This window comes from Notechis scutatus, chromosome 4 (genome assembly GCF_049901735.1).
Source record: "Notechis scutatus isolate UNSWTSFEM ecotype Mainland chromosome 4, rNotScu1.2, whole genome shotgun sequence".
NCBI lineage: Eukaryota > Metazoa > Chordata > Lepidosauria > Squamata > Elapidae > Notechis > Notechis scutatus.
This window is the reverse complement of record NC_142012.1, coordinates 46,784,969-46,805,276: the sequence shown is the minus strand read 5'-3', so window position 1 is coordinate 46,805,276 and position 20,308 is coordinate 46,784,969. Positions and strand designations below refer to the sequence as shown.

The window sequence follows — 20,308 nt, the reverse complement described above, 5'->3', positions numbered from 1 at the left end:
GAAACCACCCAAGGCAATAAAAGTAAAGAGGTCTTTATACAACACACACTTTGGCTGCTGCACTGATTTTTCAGTGAAAAAGCAATTTCCATGTAACAAAATCTGTTTGCACATTATCTTCATTTTGCACTAAATTAATATGCAGCTTCATTTCAAGCTATTATTTGAAAGGATGCAAATGAAAGCATAATTATCCTCATTAAAAGGTGCTTATCTCCTATTCTCAGCCAAGGGAGCCTATGTTTGTCTGAGAGAGATGCTTCCATCACTACGCGCCAGTATAAAAATCCAGAATGCAGTAACCTTTCCTGCCAAAGCAGCACCTATTTATCTGCTAACTTTTGCATGCTTCTGAACTGCTAACAAGAGCTGCATGAGTAATGGGAACTCACCCTGTTGTTCAGTACTTGGTCTTGAACCCAGGCAGCTGACAAGCTCAGTGTCTTAACTGCTGAGTCATTGTGAGCTCTTATCCTCATTAGAATCAATTAATATTGGCCAAATCTGTCTGAATTTCCTGAAAGGGTGTGTGCCTGGTGACAGAAAAGTTATATTTATTCTGAATTTCTTTGTGTATCATTACTAATTTCCTAAAAAGATGTTGGATAACCATGTGTCTGAAGTGGTGTAGGGTTTCCTAACTAAGCAGTGGGTTGGACTAGAAGACCTCCAAGATCCCTTCCAACTCTGTTATTCTCTTCTATTCTACTACTGTTGATAATATGCATTGTTTTTGTAATAAAATATATATAAAGTATGCTACTATAGTTTATTATGCTGCAACTCCCTGCCTGTAATGCTTTTGTGAAAAGTCCTGATGGGAAAATTTTTCTCATATTATCTTGTGATATATGTGTGTGTGTGTGTGTGTGTGTGTGTGTGTATGTCTGTCTGTCTGTCTGTCTGTCTATCTCACAAGATAATATGAGGAAAATTTTATGAGGAAATATATATATATATAAATATACATATGTATATAAATATACATATAGTGTTGGTACAAAGAAAGATGGGATGCTCATTTGTACACATCAGTTTGCAGAGTAATAATAAATATGAACAGTGCAAACAACTGCAGTTTTAGACACAATATTTTGTTGTCCTTTAAAGCAGTGATCCCCAACCTTTTTTATGCCGCGGCCCGGTACCGGCATCAGCTGGGCGCCGCGGCCCGGTACCGGCATCAACTGGGCGCCGCCATCTTTTTTTGACGAAAAAGTGCTTCCGGTGAGCTTTCTACCCGGAAAAGCTCACCGGAAGCACTTTTTTATCAAAAAAAGATGGCGGCGCCCAGCAACCAGCGGCCCGGTAAGACTTGTTCCGCGGACCGGTACCGGTCCGCGGACCGGCGGTTGGGGACCCCTGCTTTAAAGGACAGACTGTTTTATGGCATATCGTAGACTAAAATAATAATAATAAACTTGCAGATTAAGCAGATTAAGATATCTTACCCTATAGAACAGGGGTGTCAAACTTGCGGCGTCACAGCGGCGTCACATGACATATCACAACTTTTTTCATCTTCGCTAAACCGGACATGGACGCATCCGGCTCACGGGCTGAGAGTTTGACAACCCTGCTATAGAAAATCAAGAAGAGGAATCCAGAAAACGTATTCATGGTAATAGCCTCTTGCACTTTGGAGTAGCTTTGTCCCTGAATTTAGGATCACCCCTTCTAAAACTATCATTTTTGAAAGCCATTAAGGCTGTACTTTTCTAGTGGACCTGGGAGATAGGAAATGCAATATAATGGATACCACATCTTCCATGAAATGTTGCATAATCTAATTCTGAGGCCACATGATGCACTATTATATATTTATGAGGCTTCTTTTTAACATGTTGCGATATATATGTTTCTATTTTATTGTAAGCTACCTAGAATCATAAAGGTAGGTGGTATAGAAAATTATGTATAAGTAAAATCATACCACAAATAGTATTTGCATATAAAGTATACTTATTTTGTGGTTTGGCTTTATGTTTTTAAATTTTAATTGGATTTAATTCTCACGTTAAACTCCTTTATATAGTAAAATATTATATTTATAAGGAAATTCAGTTTTATTTTTATGATCATCATATTGTTAGTGAGATTCAAGTTCTTTAAGAAGCAGAGAGGAACTATATTTCTCTTATTTATCTTAGGACATTGGTGTTATTTTTATGTAACTCATATGAGAAATGTTTCCTTATAACATGAAATTACACTTTCAAATATTTAGTTTGAAAAAATGCTATATCAAAGAAAATTGAGTAAAACAATATATATTATTAAATTATACAAGAAAACGGGGTGATGCATATTATGTCCTTTAAATGAAGGGCACCTGATATACACATTTTTCAAATCATATCAAGTGCATTTTGATAGCATTTAATATTTAAATAAATATTTTTGCTTCATGCTGCTGCGGAGTTAGAAATCAACCCAGTTTTGCAATAGCTTGTATTTAAATGTATACTAAGCAGATAGACAAAGATCTGGTATAATTTTTGGAATACTGTAATAAAGAAATAACTGTTCACATCCAGGAGATATGACAATGAAATAATATTAAAGTCAAATAGCTCCTTAGAATCCCTTTAGAAAGAAGCAAGATCCATGTTTCTGAATTCCTGATTTGTTGTAAACACTTAATCACCTCCCTTTGCTTTTACAGACACAAACTATTATCTAAATCCTGGATATTGTTATCTTCTAATAATTTATCATGCAGTCATTTGAACCTGAGACTTTCTGCTAGTAAAATATATCCTCTAATCTACAGTTCTGAGTAACTCCTGATTTAGCAAAGTAACTAGCTCTTCTGATATAAAACTTAGTCTCATTTCCATTTTTGCGGATACCTGATTATTATTACTATTTGTTATTGTTATTCTTTTCTGGATTTTTGGACAACTTTATAATATGTGCAGACTGTAGTTCTGAAAACTATACTATAATGTATTCCTGATAAAATTAGTCAAAATGGCTAATTCTTTCCTAGGAATGTTTGCTGTAAAGATAACAGCACTATTTACATAGGCAGGAATTAACTAGGTGATGCTTCCCTCTCAGTTTTCTATTATATATTTACTGGCCACCTAATTCCAGTGAGAAGCGGAATATTCACAAATTAGGGATTTTCTATTCTATTTCAGTGATTTTTCTGAAAAAAGCACATTCAGTTGACAATTTTGCATACAAATAGATTGATTTCAACTCATATTTTCAAATGCCAGTAGAATCGGTTTATTTTTCAGTCTAAATTAAAATTCGTCCACTTTTTTTTAAGCTTATAATACCAGATGTTTATATCTCATGTTTAAAATACACTTTTGTTTATGTATATGTATTATGTATAAACAAACTTAAATAGATGAAGAATTCAAATTAAATTAAAATATGATTTAAAGTAGTGCATGAAGTGTTTGCATACAGTGACTGATTCCTTTAATCATAACTCAGAGTTGAAATGGTTTCTTGCTGAGGAAGTGAATACTTCAATACAAACAAAGGATAGAATTGAAACAAACATTTAAGAAAGGTCAAAACATCTTTATATGTTTGCTTGTCTTCTTTGGTTAAAAATTCAGAAAATACAGAAAGCAATGTAGATTGTGTTAAGAACTTCTAATTACATGTGGAAGAACCAATGTGAATATAAAAATTCTACAGGGGGCTGGTGGTTGAGGTGGTTGGCCTCAGATGATTAACAGGAATGTTAAAGCTTTTTTAAAAAAAATCAAAAGTTGAAGTGGCAGAAACATTCAAAACTTTTTAAAATGTTTCTGAATCCAAATTCAGAGACCAATTCTACAGTGTTTTCACACAAAGTATATTTTGGCTTATCAAGACTAACATTTCAGGAAGAGATGACTAAAATGCCTATGTTCGTGTAGAAAGAAAGAAGTTAAAGCTGAAGGATAAATAATTTTATATCTCTGACGTCTCATTTCTACATTTAGAGATAGTAGATTTTTCAGCCATGTTTTAAAATATACAAAAGTTACCTATTATGTCATTAATCTGCCTAACATACTTCCAGCTTCAAATTCAGTTTGTGAGAATATTTCCTCTTATAGAATAAATTAGAATATCCATATGAATACCTTTTTATTTTCTGAGAAGTGTATCTTTTCTCACTAAAACATATCTGCGCTATACTTCCTATAAAACACTAATTAATATGCAAAAATAAGGAGGCATCCATTGAATTGCAAGATTGTCAGAATGACAAAATGGATCATGCTTTTAAATTTTGTATAACTAAAAGACTTTGCAAAGGTTTTTCAAACCTTTAAATCTGAGTGCACCTTTAATTGTCCAGTAAATGCTGCGTAGACCTATATTATAGTATTTAGAAAGTAGTAAGCAATTTCCCAATTTACATTTTGAAAATAGACAATAACATGGATGTAAAATACCCCATAAATCCATCATTAAATTATTATTTTTATTCTAAGGAATATTTTTTCGTCCAACAAATGATTTAATGTTTGCAATTAGCATTGATTCAGGGTCCATCCACTTCAGATAAAAAGCAAACTAATAGCCTTTAAATTTTTAAATATATTTTCAATGAAAAATATTGGATTAAAAATGCACATAGTGACTTTCAAACGATATTTGGAGTAGATGGTTTATCTTTTTTCTCAGCCAATTTATGGATTTGTTAAGAACCTTTTGGTTATCCTCAAATATGCTGACTGTTTTCTTGGAACAAGTGGTTCAAAATTATTTAAGTATTTGTTATTTAAATGCTGGATCAGGCTGATTTCAAATGTATTTACCTCAGAAGTTTATTTGATTTCAAGGGTACTAATTTTTCAGTAAGTAAGCATACAGTATATTTATTTGAGTATATGTTATCTATAAGTTCAATAGTTTTAAGCATGGTTAACATTTTTAGGCCAATATTATTTATAATGAGCACTTACATAAATGGATGGGTAAATTACCTCCTATCTAACAATAGATATAGCCAAATCATTGCACTAGGGCCAGTCAAAGCTATGCCACAAATTTCAGTAATACAATGGTTGTTGAAAAATATGGTACTGAATTGTAAATACTGCACTACCATCTATCATAACATCTGAGATGGTGATCTAAGGAAGCTACTCTTCCCAGTCATGTCCACCCATCCATTAGAGTGTGGCGTCAAGGAATGTTGGGTCCTGTTCCCAATGGAGGTATAGGCAGGATCCAGAAGAAGTGCCTTCTCTGTGGCTTCTTCCCTTTGGAATATCATCTCTTCAGAAATTAGACTGACTCCTACTTTGACACTGTTTCATAAGGCCCTAAAAACTTTATTTTGCCAGTGAGCCTGGGGAACCCAGAATGTGATGGAGCCCATCAAATGGCTTATTTGACTTTGTTGTTGCCAGGGGTGGATGGATGGGGGGTTAGTTTTCACCCCCCATACTGTGTTTTTATTGTTTGTAAGCTGCCTAGAGTCACTGTGAGAGAGTAGGCAGCTATATAAATTTTCTAAATAAAAAACAAATAAATAAATAATACATTTTTACCATTTTTGACATTGTTATTTCATAAGGATAATGTAAAAGATTTATACCTTCCCATCTTTTTGGCTGCTGTCTTTTTTCCCCTCACTCCAGCTTTAATAGAAGACCAAAAAATTCTAATATTGTGCTGATTAATATGCAATGACCTAGCCTATCTTTTTGTATGTCAAAAATCTTGTATTTGAGTTCAATTGTCAATCATATTTGTGATATGGCTGGCAATTACCAGTGTATCTTTTTCCAGAATAGAATTGACACATTAAACGAAACATCAGTATAAGTTCATAGAATAAGTGATTTGTGGATTGCATGTATCTGTATTTGCATGCAGCTTCTTTTTTCTGTGTGTTATATAAAAAGCATTCTGTGTTTAATACAAAGGCCATTGGCAGTGTTCTTAAATCTAGAAAATAAGCTTCATTATTTAAAATAGTTAACATGTTTAGACTCAAGACTTAAAACAGTGTTCACTTATAAAATTTAAAGGAGGCTTAATTGTATGGCACTTATCTAAGGACTTTGGGGACTTCCTTTTCATAGATTAAAAAAATATAGCTGAATTAAAAATTATAACAAGGACTTCAAAGAATACTATATTATTATGTAGCAATATATAGAAAGATTGGCAGTAAAATTTTACCTAACAACATTGTTATTTACTTTGCAAAACTAAAGTTAATAACAAGTAGAAATACTGTGGTAGTTTATGCTGCATCTTCATTGGATATACCCCCCCCCCCCACCATCATTCAGACCTTGCATAGCAAGTCGCATAAGTATTTTGTTTCTTGGGGTAGGTTTTTCCATCAAGCTCCTGTTCATTAAAAAGTATTTCAATACTGATTTTTATTACTGTAATCAAAATGAGAACTGTTGAAAAGTGAAAAACTTAATTTTGTTTTTTGTGAATGTCCTCATGCCTAACAATTTTATAGATAACCCAGTAGAAAATGTTGAATATAAGAAAGGCTAAAGGGAAACAGGCTCGGGATAAGGTATCAATTTTCTTGGCCCGATCAATGAATACCTTCCTCATTTCTTCAAGAGTAAGGGATGCAGACTGAACTGGATTATTGGACCCTTTTGGAACCACTCCATCCTTTGCTTGTATACATGGTGGGCTCATTCCATAGCCTGTAAAATTGAACCGATTCTCCCTTATATCATCATCCTATTAAAGAAAGAAAAAAAGAAAGACAGAAATAGAATTCTTGAACTTAAATATTTTTGTCAAATTTACATCTTCATTTAAAAAGCAACTCTGTATTTATAAGAAATTTTTCTCTTTTCTTTTTCTAAATAATATAAATGGGGAAAGATGGTATCCCTTGTAAAAATAAATTAGCTACTGAGAACAAAAACATTGCTGCTGCAAAGTGCAGGAAATGTTGCTGCTTGACTCTTTAATTTTGAAAGAGGGTTCTTCTGTCTTTCCCCCTCCATTCCTTGTCCTCTTATCTCTTACTTATCCTCTTGCTTTTATCATTTTCCCCATTTCTCTTTTGCTTCTTTTCATGTGCAGTAACTCCTTTTCCTTGCTCTATCCCCAACCTGCTTTTGGTTCCTTTCTTTTTTTTCCTGCAAGAAAAATATACTGGGAACATATGAGAGTGATTTTGTTTGTGAGAAATAATGTTTACTATTGGCAGAAAGTTAATATATAATTTCTGGAATATAAAGTCAACCTATATATACTCTAAATTAGTATACAATTTTGTCACATATAAAAATGGATGGTGTACTCATATAACATGAGCTTCTCCTTTCAAGTTTGTTAATATGGTGTTGTAGAAGATCCATACTGCTTAGAACAGGAGTGACCAACCTTGGCAACTTTAACACTTGTGGATCTCAACTCCCAGAATTCTTTAGCTACTCATGCTGACTGGGGAATTCTGGGAGTTAAAGTCCACAACTCTTAAAGTTGCCAGGGTTGGACACTCTGGTTTAGAATATGACTATACTTTTGAATTATGTGCCACAATGAAAAATTAATAACTCTCTAAAGAAATATAGACTTAGTCACCATGGGGCAGAGAAGAAAGGATGATAATATGGGGAAAATGGTGTGATATATATGTGCAATGTTGGATCAAAAATAAGTATTTGCTTTCTGATTAAAAACTGGCCATTTATTAATGACACTGAATGTATGATCAACATTTTATGATGTATTTAAAATTGCACTGAATTATTTTCTCCATTAGTAATATATATTTTAATACAATTTTTTATGTTTTTGTTGTATTCTTTTTCAGTCTCTTTTTTGTGTATTAAAGCAATACAAAATAAAATACAAGTGTCAAATGCACACACATTAAAAAAAAGAATCTCAAGAGTTGGTGTCAGAATCAGTGAGATGGATATTGGACATTGCCCAAGTTTTTCTATAATTTTATACTATTTTTTAAAGACCACTCTTCCTTTGTGAGATGGAATAATCTTAAATTCAGAGATATTTTCTTTTCAAGAGATGGTGGGTATCTATTGCCACAGTGAGCTGGGTAGAAAACAAAGTTAATAAATAAATATGGTATTTAAACAAAATTTACAGTGTCTACAGAATGTGTTAAAAGAGTAAAGATGTTTGCTGGGACAGTACATTGATGTTCTACTTTTCATATAGTACACATAAAAAAAATCATCAGAGTTCCAGTTGCATAATTGAGGCCAGCAATGTGAAACTTTTTACTATATTCTGTAGATATTTTACCATATTCTATAGATGTATTTGGCTTCTTTCTTGCCTCATTTTTTATAGTTTTTTCCCCCAGCTGTATCTTGTTTCCATTTTGATCCAAGTTCTGTGATTCAAAAAAATGTAAATTAATCCTATCTATTAAATAATTGTTTTTTTAAGGGCAGAGCTGGTGTCACGATGATATAGTGTGCGATCTTGGAGGTCTGAGATCGCCGCCGATATCTTTGCTCCTGGACGATCCAAATGGATCTAAACCGTCCCGAAGAGATGGTGAATGTAAAGAGCGCATCCTGTCGATCCCAGGGATACCGCAAAGTCCCTGGTAGATCCAGGAGAAGCTCTTTTTGCCAGCGGCAAAGAGGCAGCCATTAAAGCTGCTGAAGTTGGTACAGCTCCGAAATGGAAGAGAATGGAAAGAGCCGGTATGGTGAGAATTTTTTCTTTACTTTAAGATTTGAAAGGACACCTTAAGGAAAAGAATCAATCTGTAAAATCTTAGACAGAAGTGATTAAGAGGTGATTTTAAACAGGAAGTCAAACTAATATTTTCTTTCTTTTTTCTTTTGCTGGACTCTTCATATACGATTTTTTATTTTGAAACTGGACTGGTGTTTTTTTTCTACCTTATTTTTTCTTTTTTTTCTTTTCTCCTTTTTGACTTTATAATATTTTAGGCTAGAGATTCCCTTTTAGTCCCTTTTAGTTTTTTAAAAATCTTTTTTCCTTTTTAATCAATTTTTATTATATTTTGTTTGGAAAAGGAGGGGGAAAGTGAAAGCATAGGAAACTTTGTAACACTGCCACTAGAGGCTTAGAAATATTGTTTCTCTCTCTTTTTTTCTCTCCACCAGACAAAGCTGAGAAAGAATTGAGACTTCTTTTCAAGGACTTTGAGCCTGTTTGATAAGATAGAGCGAAGAGCATGGGACAGTATTATTGCAGGTGCTCTTCTGGGTTTCTATCAGTAGCTGCAGTCTGGTGTTGAAGTTTACAGAAAAAAGACGATAAGACTCTAGAGAAGAGAGTTATAAAACTTAACAAAAGGTGCAGTGTGTTCTTTTTCTTTTTTAAGCTGGGCTATTCCTTACTTTAACAAACCCCCTCCTTATCAGTTTATAATTTGTCATACTCATTCGGATCTTTGGCCTTTTGGAACTTGCTTTTGTCTTTCTTTTTGCTTTTGGAGCCTAATTTCTACTTTTGCATTTCATTTTAAAGGACAAGTCTTAGTATTGATGTTCTCTTTTTTTTCCTGCCACTTACAAGATTTAACAATTTTTCCTTTTTTTGTTTATGGATTTTTTCTTCCTTTTTTTGAGTTTTTACTGTTATTTAATCAATCGATTGGATTAAGGTGTACAAGAACCTGAAGAAACTTTTTTTAATCTTGTTTCTTTTTTTCCACTATTTTTACTTGGAATTACAATTAGTTATTACACGGGTGGATTAAGGTCTAGAAGAACCTGAAGATTTTGAATTGTCTGAAATGAGCAGGAAACTAACAGCAGCTGGTTCTTCAATTCCTACTTCTTCCTTTTCACCATCTGGAGGACAACGCTCAATACAGATGATGTTACAACAAGAAAAAGAACAGGAAAAGGTGACACTGCAGATGATAATGCAAGGAATTCAAAACATACAAGCAAGAACAGAGAATATTGAAAAGAGAATAGAAAAAACTGATGAAAAGGTGGAGAATATTCAACAAATGATGATGAAATAGGAGGAGAGATTCCAAAAAATTGAAGAAGAAGATAAACAAAGAGATAAGAAGATTGGAGATATTGATGGCAGATTAACTGTGGTTGAACAAGATAAAAGTGGGATGCTGAGATGTGAGATAGACAGATCAGAATTTTATCTCAGATTCCAAAACATAGAGGAAGAAAAAGGACAAAACTTAGCTGAGATAATGATAGAAATCTTGGCTAAAGCTCTGGAAATAACCAAAGAGAAGATGATGGATGTAATAGACGAGGTCTTTCGAGTCTTCACAAGATATGCAATGAGAAACAGTCTACCAAGAGAAGTTCACATCAGATTTACAAAGAAAGCCATTAAAATGGACCATTGCAGGTGGCAAGAGAGAAAACATTGAAATATAAAGACAAGCAGATTGTGGTCCTGAAACAAGTACCCAGAAGAGTGAGAGAGATGAGAAGAGAATATCAATTCCTGACTAAAATTCTACTTAAAAAAGAGGTGAATTATAGATGGTTGATTCCAGAAGGTTTAATGTTCACATGGCAGGAACAGAGACACAGAATTTATTCAATTGAGAAAGCTGAATTATTTTATACAGAATACTTTGGAGGGAAAGAGGAGGAGACAGAAAAAGAAATGTCACTAATTGAATTCCAAGAGGACTGCCAAATAGCGACTGAAAAAGAAGAAGGTGCAGTAGGCAGAAAGGTAGAAGCTAAAGAACAACGCAAACCAAGATCTATGAAAGCTGCCAAACCCACCTATAAAGTATAATCATGGAAGAGAAAAAACTGATTACAATTAACATAAATGGACTTAACTCAGCTGTTAAAAGAAGGAAAACTTTCTATAAATTAGAGAAATTAAAATTTGATATAATCTGCCTACAAGAAGCACATATCAAAAAGCAACATGAACAACTGTTGATACAACCAAAGCTAGGGAAAATATTTACTTCTTTGACACAATGTAAGAAAAGAGAAGTGGGTTTATATATTAAAGATATTATCCCAGCGAAATTGATCCTTACGGATGATGATGGAAGATTACTAATGGTGGAAGTAATGGACAATAATATGAAAACACTCCTGATTGCAATATATGCCCTGAATGACAATCAAGAAGAATTTTATAGAAAATTATATATGAAAATAATTGAACTGGACTATGCTAGTATCATTATGATAGGAGATTTTAATGGAATTGTAGACAATAAATTGGACTATACAACACAGAAAACAACAAAGCAAAGCTGAAAGACTCTCCCTAAATCCTTTTTTAAAATGACAGATGAAATAAATTTAAAAGATGCATGGAGAGAAAGAAATGCTAAGACCAAACAATTCACCTTCTATTCAAACAGACATTTATCATGGTCCAGAATAGATATGATATGGATGTCAACAGAATTGTTAGCTAATATTCAAGAAATAAATATTGAAACAAGTACTTGGGCAGATCATAATCCAATGACAATTAAATGGAAAGGACAAAAAAGAAGATCTAGATGGACGTTAAATAATACTATTTTAAAGGAAAAAGACTTCACACAGTGGATGGAGAAAGAATTGGCTTTTTTCTTTAAAGAAAATAAAAAAGAAGACACATCAAAGTAGAATGTTTGGAAATCTTTTATTAATAATTTAGAAATATATCATGCATCCATCGAAACTTAGTTGTACTTGTAGTTAAAGGTCAACTGTAAAGTTTATGTGCTTCTTCATTGGAGAAGGATCAGTCTAAATGCTGGATTGGACTATTAGTCTATTTTTTATGTTATTAATTTATATTTATTCATGATATTTTTTTATTTCAGCAACTTCAGAGATAACCTTAAAGAAGTTAGCAAAATGTTAATTATAGCAGAGAAAAGAAGAAAACAAATTTGAAAGTGATTCTATCTTTTAAGAAGGACAGAAAAGAAAATGTATCAGGTTTTCCAGATTATGTATCAATAGAATTCCAGTGATAATTCTTTTTTTTCTTAAACCAGCCTGCCTCAAAGGGCTGATGTGTTACTTGAACATTAAATGTGGGGAAAATATCTTGGAATGTGAACATGACCTATCAATGCGATGTGGCTACAAAGAAAAAGGTAAATACTGTTGAACTGTAGGCCAGGAAAAGGCAATAAGACTCTTTAAATTCTTGAATAAAAGGATGCCACAGGAAGATATGCTCTCTCCTTTGTTCCAGAATACAAGATACATAATAGTTTATATTTAATTAACAGGAAGCCAGACTCCATTGGGCATTAGAATAAACATTAACGTAGTAAAAAGAATTTGTCAATGGAATCAATTAACCAGAGAGGTGGTAGGCTTCCTTTCACTGAGTGTGTTTAAAAAAAAAGCTAAAATAACCATCTGTTGGAGACATTTTAATTTAGATTCCTGCACTGAGTAGGATATGAATGCCCACTTCAAACTTTATGATTGTGATTCTAGTTAATAATGGGCCAATTTACATTTTAATTTTGGCAAGTCATCACATCAAAGAGTTTGTCATGCCATTTCTTCATGACATATGTTATATTCTTAAAAAGCCACTGTTTTTAGAAGATTTTTGCATATACAGTATGTATATCAATGAATTATCCACAAGTGAGCTTGATTAAAGATGTTTTACATCAAACTGTCAAATGAATACAGCCATGTAGGAAATTGGTTTGAAAACCTGCAGATGGAGCCAAACCAATTCATAAAAATTGTGTAAACTTAATATAGCAATTCACATGTGTGGCTGCAATTCACATAAATGCTTTCATGGATTTGCTGCAACTACTGAAGTCCACAAAACCAAGAGAAGGAAATTTAAAGTGAGTATCATTGTATGTGTTACTTTATTTTGTATTTTTTGTTTAGTATTTTTTTTAATACTATCCAGAGTTATGTTATTTGAATTGGGCTGAAATATAGATCTTTTGAATGGATGGATCAATGGTCAGACAGACAGATAAGTTTGTATGGGTTACTAACAAATAGATATGAATCAGACACATAAAATGAGAAATGAACTGCTTATTGTATATCTGAAAGTTGTTTTTCTTTTAAAACATGGTGCTTTTATTGTACATCATAACAATGTTAAAGACAATAATGTAAAGTAATAGAATAGTCTTGGCTTAATGTGAGCAATAAATGCTTAGTCTAAAAAGAATGTTGATATTATCTTCATCTGCAATTGGCTGACCAAAAGAACAGGCATGGCATTCTTGGTATAATATAGTATACTGCTATATGATGTACATATGCACCATTCCCCAAAGGATTTAAGGGTTCTGTATCAAATATGAAGTTGTTACTTAGCATTATCCTTTTTATTATTCATAATAGTCTCTTAAGCATAGTTAGCACAATAATAATTCCATTGTTGTTTCTACAATTGTCAGTATATAGGTAGACTTATCTAGACTTAATTGCTAAGCATAGCAGGGTTGGGAATGGAATGGAAAAGACCAATATATTCTGGAGACTGAAACACTGCCAAAAAAAAGATGATAGTAAAACACAAGTTTTTTGGGAGCATCCTGAAGTACCTGCCTGAGTAAGATTTAAGGTAAGGGTATCAGGGATAGGAAAGCAGCACAGTGGCAATTAAAATGCTGTGCTTGTCAGTTGAAAAGTGGGTAGCCCGGGTTCAAGACCTGAGCACCCTAGAATGTGGTCAACTCCCGTCCTCACCCCAACTCCTGCTAACCTAGCAGTTTGAAAGCAGGAAAATGTGAGTAGATAAATAGATACCACTTTGATGGGAAAGTAACAGCACTCTGTAACAGCATTGGCTCAATGGCCATGAAACGGAGATGAGAAATGTCCCCTATAGCTGGCAACGACTGGCAGAGTAAAATCCCTAGGGACTCTTTTACTTTTATCTGGGATAGGATAGAACTGGTGAAAATGTTAACTCACAACCACATTCACAATTGAGGGAGGCACATGTTGTAAAGATGAAGAATAGTATAAGTGAGTCAGGCCATATTAAATCATTTTGATTTAAACGATTAAATGATCTAATATATATAATGTATTGAGTATGTTTGTGCACTTTACATAAAAATGGTTTTGGAGGAACTGGTTTATTTATTGCAATAGCTGAACTATTGGGACTGGACAGAATATAATTCTTTAAAAAGACTATCAATGTAGATGTGTAAGTGTAGCACAGTAAAATATAACATTAAGAAACTACAGATATTAATTCAAAACAGCTGTTTAAATAAGCCAACAATCTATAAATATTGAAGAGCCTTTTCATTGCTATGATTTAATATTTAATGTAGTGTTAATCCAGTTTCTGTAAGCAACACCAGAATGTTTCCTTCCTGCCTTCCTTATAGGATTAAGCCAGTAATTTCTTCTAACAACTGGTTCTTCGAACTGCTTATAGTGTTAACAACCGGTTCTAGCAAATAGGTGTGAACTGGTAGAATCCCACCCCTGGTATGCATCATAAATAATCTGTATCCATGTCATGTAAAGACTCAGTCTAAGGGAAAGAAAAATATGTCTTAGAATTTCAAAGAAGCAACATCCACATATAGTTATTGGTGCAGCTTCACTCTGGCACTTTATACTGTAATCCAGATATAATGTCTTCTGACATTACCATTATAAGATCTTATAAAGATCACAGAGGTATGCAGAAATCTAATAGCCACCAGGTTATTTAATACACTTCCTTATATTAAGGTGCTTATGACAGAATCAGAAGAAAAATATTTAACATGGAGAAACTTCCATATCCACCCTTTATTTGCCCCTGCATATATTTTGCCCCCACTTGCCCTAAAATCAACCGTGGCATTTATAATTCCATGGTGTAATGATTTTCTTTGCCTTACCTTCTGTTATTCTATTGTATGTTGTCAAAAACACCTAGACAAATCTTCAGTTTATTGCATCACTCTTTAAAATTAATTCTGAGGTATAAAAAATAAATAGTTTTGACCCTTGTAATATGCCTCACATTTTTTCATCTATTTGACATGAAAAAACTCCTCTTGCCTTTCACCCACATAAAAAGAAAACCGTCTTTTCTTTATGAGTTGCTTTTTCTCTTCATTTAAAAAGCTAAATATATTCACCATTTCTCTTCCATAGAATAGTTGTAGGAAATAATGTTAAGATATCTCAAATCATCAGTTTCCATAACAAATCAATCTTTTAGTATTTTGGTGACATTAAACTTTGCAGAAATCTGCAGGATTCTTTACTTAAATTCTTTTAAATCCTTACTTTGAAGACCTCACAAAATTTGTGAATTACATATGCTTTATGTCAACCAAAGACAAAATGTCATTCTAGATCAAAATATTGTTTTATATATCACTTAAGAGCAATCTATCATTGTTATAAAATTGTCAGAATTTTCTTGGTTATAGTTCTGTAGCCTGTGCTTGTCATATTTACCTTATTCTTCTTTCTCTTTCGGTGAAATCTTAACAATTCTTTATGTTGTCTTGACACAAAATTTACAGCTGCATACTCCAGAAGCGCCGAGAACACAAAAAGCAAGCAAACAGCCATCCAGATGTCAATAGCCTTGACATATGATACCTATACATAGTACAGAGTAGAAGATTGCTGGTATAAAAACATAGGACAGTGTAATGTCTCAAAATGTCAAGGGAAGAAAATGTGTCTCCTTAAATCATAGTAAAGGGTGAACTACAACAAAAGAATAAAAGAGGACAATCTGTATGTCCTACAAGCAACATTATTAGAAAGGCATTTTAGTGTCAAAGCAGTATCTTAAGACTTTATGACGTTCCATGTTAGGAAAAAATATGCTATATCACCTGAAGTAATCATCAGAGGTTATTCATAGTGAAAGGCAGAAAACTTTGACTCAAATTACTGAATGTTTGGTATTCCATTTATGATGCTTTATGTCTTGCATCATTCTACAAGAATTATCAGGTAAACAAATCAGATTGACATAACTGCCACAATTTGTTTTCTGGAAAATGAAATAAAATAATTTAGTTTGTTTTTAATTTTTTTAAAAATAACTTACTTTTCTTATGGCAATGGATATGTGGTGGCTTGACTAATGCTACTTTTCAATAATAACCATGATTACAGAAAGAAATGTAGAACCCTATTATAAAAGTAATGTAGTAATTCATACTATATTGTAAAGCCTGCCTTATTTAGACAGTATATATCTTATAAGATGCAATGACATATTTATATTTCTATATCCAATTAACTTTGATATTTACAATATAAGAAGAAGAGCTACTGTATGTATGAGAGACCATTCTCTATAATCAATCAAAACCTTCAAAAGGGCTCACCTTTGGGAGTGAAGCCCGTGATCCTGAACTCTGGGTTGTCATAGTGAGTACAGTTGTTATACCTAGAGCTACTCTAGCTGGAGCGGCATCCATGTTGATCCAAAATGACACCCATGATAGTATGACAATCAGGAGACTGGGAATATACATTTGAATGAGATAATATCCCATCTGCCTTTCAAGATGGAATCGAACTTCAATGCAGGTAAACTTTCCTGTTTATAACAGAGAACAACTGTTAGAGGTACCAGTTATATTCCATTATCAGCTGTCCTTGGTGCAATGACAGAATAATGTCCATTACTTGTTGCTTGTAATGTGTTACAGCATCCCTCACTAATTGTTCATATACTTGTTCATTTGTTTATTGTATCTGTACTCTACAACACCTATAGTTCTCATTCAACTTCCTGGAAGTAATAGCATTTAATCATCTGCTTGTGAATTCCAGCCAATGTGATTAAACCAATCTTGCCTGGAATAGTACAAACAAATTGCATGCTTATAATGGTCAACTTGAGTACAGCTGAATTCTACCCAGTGCCCAAGGTTAGGCATACGAGGCAGAAAATCCCATAAGGATTTCCAGGATGAATCCAAATTTAATTTTACTCTAAGGAACCCATGACCCACTGGGTTATCTTTTCAGAAATATTTCTTTATCAGATTCCTCAATTTCTTTAACAATGACCGAATTTCCTTGAAAAAATTGACAGTACCTTCATTGAAAATAACCCATTTGAACATTTTGTATTGTATCAGAAACTGTTTTATGACAATTTCAATGTCATAAAATGTTTTATAAAATCAGCTGAATTTCAATTTCATGGGAATTGTAAGTTCTGAATTTTGGACATAATATGTAAGTTAACTGATTTGAGGTACTTTGGTTCAAAAAAAAGTCCCACTTTGTTCAGTTAAATGTTGCAGAAACAAAAGTTTTATAGTATAATCTATAGAAAGTACCCATTTAAATAATTTTAAAGCAAATAGAATTCATTTAAAGAGATTTATTATAACCTCCTAAATAGATAATTAATGATGGAGTTACTTCAGTAATAATGTTAATAATAATAATTGATTGTCTAAAACTCACTTTACTCTGCTTCTTTGTAGGGCTGATGCTAGTAACAAACAGAAGAAATGCAAAAATACTTGCAAAATACAACAATAATTGTTTCTTTGAAAACCGGAGGTAATCAACATGGTACTATTCCTACTTATTACACTATGATCATTTTCTTTAATCAACAGTGGCAGAAGCACAGCTGTTCCCAGTGGTCATAAAGATGCTTGATTTCCCGTTTTGATAAATATCTAGCAGCATTCCAGATGTAAAACATTTGTATGTGAAAAATAAGCCAAAAAAAAAGATAGGGGAGCAGCAGCAGAATCTTTACTTTACCATAATAACATAGGAAGCTTTTCCTCCCCTAAATCAGCAATCTCCAGTTTTTTAATATCAATAACAATAACAATATTTATATTCTCCTTTATAGTCCTGAATCTGGAGGTAGCAAATTAAAATTAGTCTAATAAAAAGAATCATATATTTGAAACTGAGGACAAAACCCTTCAAAATGCTATAAAACAGGATTCTCAGGTACCCAGCCTACAATGTTTTTCCTAATTTTGTCTACACTCCAGCAAATTCTCTAAATTCTAAAATTTTCACAGAAAAAAAATACCTTGACTTTACTTCTTTCACTGTACAGGATTGTTTATTTGCTAATATCTAGTGGCTGATGTTATTGCCTATTCAATTGCCATTCCATGTTGAAGGTATGATGTGTGTTATGAAACTCTTCTCCTACATATAAATATTCCTTGGCCCAAGAACCATTACTACTCTGTGATTAACTACACATTTGAATATATCTCGGACAATAAAGAGTTACAATGTTCTTTCAATTGTCAAAACACTGACTATTTTTCCCACCTGTATTGTAGTGTTTTGTGCAGTAACAAAGATCTTTATCTTCTCTCAACAAAAACTGTGGCAAAGTGAGTCCTTCAGCTACTTGTACAGCACCGTTTTCTTGCCATTCAAATACAAGGTCATTCATTGTATAACCAACTAGGAAAGCAAGTAAAACAAGGTTGAATGAAAGTTAATACACATTTAATGCCAAAATTTTCTCCAATTCAACAGTGCAGGATCAAATATAAAAAAAGAATGCTGTTCTCAAATAAAAATCTCTGAATCACTTACATGTGACTCATATTAAATTATGTGCGTGAAATTTAACATGTATGAATTTCTGGAGAATTATATGAGAAAACAAAACTTCTGCACCAGTCATGTCATTGCTTTATTAATTTTAACTCATAAAATAATATAAGCCTTGATGGAAGTAATATACCAATAATTTTATCATATACAGGCAGTCCACGGCTTACAACAGTTCTTTTAATGACTGTTCAAAGTTACAATGGCACTGAAAAAAGTGATTTATAACTGTTTTTCACACTTATAGCCCCATGGTCACATGATCAAAATTCAAACACTTGGCAACTGGTTCATTTTTATGATGCTTGCAAAGTTCCAGGTTCATGCAATCACCTTTTGCAACCTTCTAACAAGCAAAGTCAGTCGTGAAGCCAGATTCAGGTAACTACTCTAACTTACAACTATAGTGGTTCACTTAACAACAGTGGCAAGAAAGGTTGTAAAATGGACAAAATTCACTTAACAAATGTCTCACTTAGCAACATAAATTTTGGGCTCAGTTGTGGTCATAAGTTGAGGATACTTGTATTTAATAGCAATCTGATCTAACCAATGATATAGTATAGAAATTGGTGGTAAGTCACATGTAAAATCTAATTACAATTATAACCACTTCAAGACAGTCTATTAAACTTAATAACTGATGATGTTAGAGATGTGCATTATGAATTCTTTTTTTTTTTGAAAATTTTATTTGGGTTTTCACAAAAACAAAGTACAAATAAAACATCTTTTTTTGAAAATAGCATGGTCCCAGGTTATCACTTCTTCATACAGACACAAAACTCAATTTCATGCTCATTTTTATATTCTATTCCATATCTTATTACCATTTTATATTTTCTACATAGTTTTTCCCCTCTTCTAATTTTCTCAACTTTGTTTTGATTATCTCAATTCAAATCATTATATTTATACTTTTGTATAAATATGTCCTGTTACAATTTCACATTATCTTTTCTTACTAAACAAATTTTTCCCTGTAGTTACCAATTAGAATATGACACCTTTATATCCTTTAATTTTATCCATTCAAGCTCTTAGTTAAGCTTCAATGTATAGCTTTAAGATTATAGCATTCAATATAATACATAACTTCCAATCGAATTCTGCTTGGTACATTCTTAAAATAGACACTATATTCTTAAAAAGAAAAAAATTATATATATATATATATATATATATATATATATATATATATATATATATATATATATATGTAAATAAAATACATTCCATTCCAATTCAATTCTATCATTAATATGCATTAAAATCTTAACATCTTTAACATTTCTTTTCAATTGAATATCATACTTCCTTGGGAACACTTATAAACTTTCTATAGTTAATTCTTTTTTTTCCATATTTCTCACTTATATTTTTATAAATCATTACTAATAATTAAAAATGTTCCCTTTTAATTCTCTCAGTCATTTTAATTCATTTATTTATTAACAAACATCTGACTGCATTACAATAAATATTTTATCCATCATCATATTTTCTAAAGTTATTTCTATTTGTAATATAACAAAGCTATCTTATGTACCTTTGCAGAATCCCTTTTACAGTTAAATTTTCACCCATTATCTCTAAACAAACTTATGGTTACAATCCTTATATCTTTTCCCTGTTTCTCCATTTCTTGTTTCTGTCTTTTACAACTTCTTTTCCTTGCCTTCTTCCCCCTCTTCTTCCCCCTCCCCTTTTCTCTCTACTCCCTCTCTTCTCTCTACTTCTAACTCTCTCATCTGTAATCCCCTCTTCTGTTGCTTTCTAATATTATACTTATCTTTCAAATTGTTCTTCTTCTTTTTGGTTGTTTTTTCTAATCTTAAACCTTTCACTCACTTTCCCCC

The 20,308-nt window shown here is 32.5% G+C and overlaps 1 protein-coding gene across 2 annotated transcripts in view; it reads right to left on the bottom strand.

Moving 5' to 3' along the window:
- GLRA3 (glycine receptor alpha 3) overlaps window positions 1-20,308 on the bottom strand; it is a 77,095-nt gene that overhangs the window by 18,753 nt on the left and 38,034 nt on the right. Inside the window, exons 6-9 of one of the 2 annotated variants that reach the window (XM_087963295.1) lie at window positions 18,159-18,296; window positions 16,220-16,434; window positions 15,330-15,476; window positions 6,541-6,684 (exon numbers count right to left, since the gene is read on the bottom strand). In XM_087963295.1, the coding sequence (XP_087819421.1) occupies window positions 6,541-6,684; window positions 15,330-15,476; window positions 16,220-16,434; window positions 18,159-18,296 (644 nt within the window). Of the gene's footprint in view, window positions 1-1,773; window positions 6,685-15,329; window positions 15,477-16,219; window positions 16,435-18,158; window positions 18,297-20,308 lie in introns of those variants that run through there. The other variant, XM_026666995.2, reaches the window with a different exon arrangement.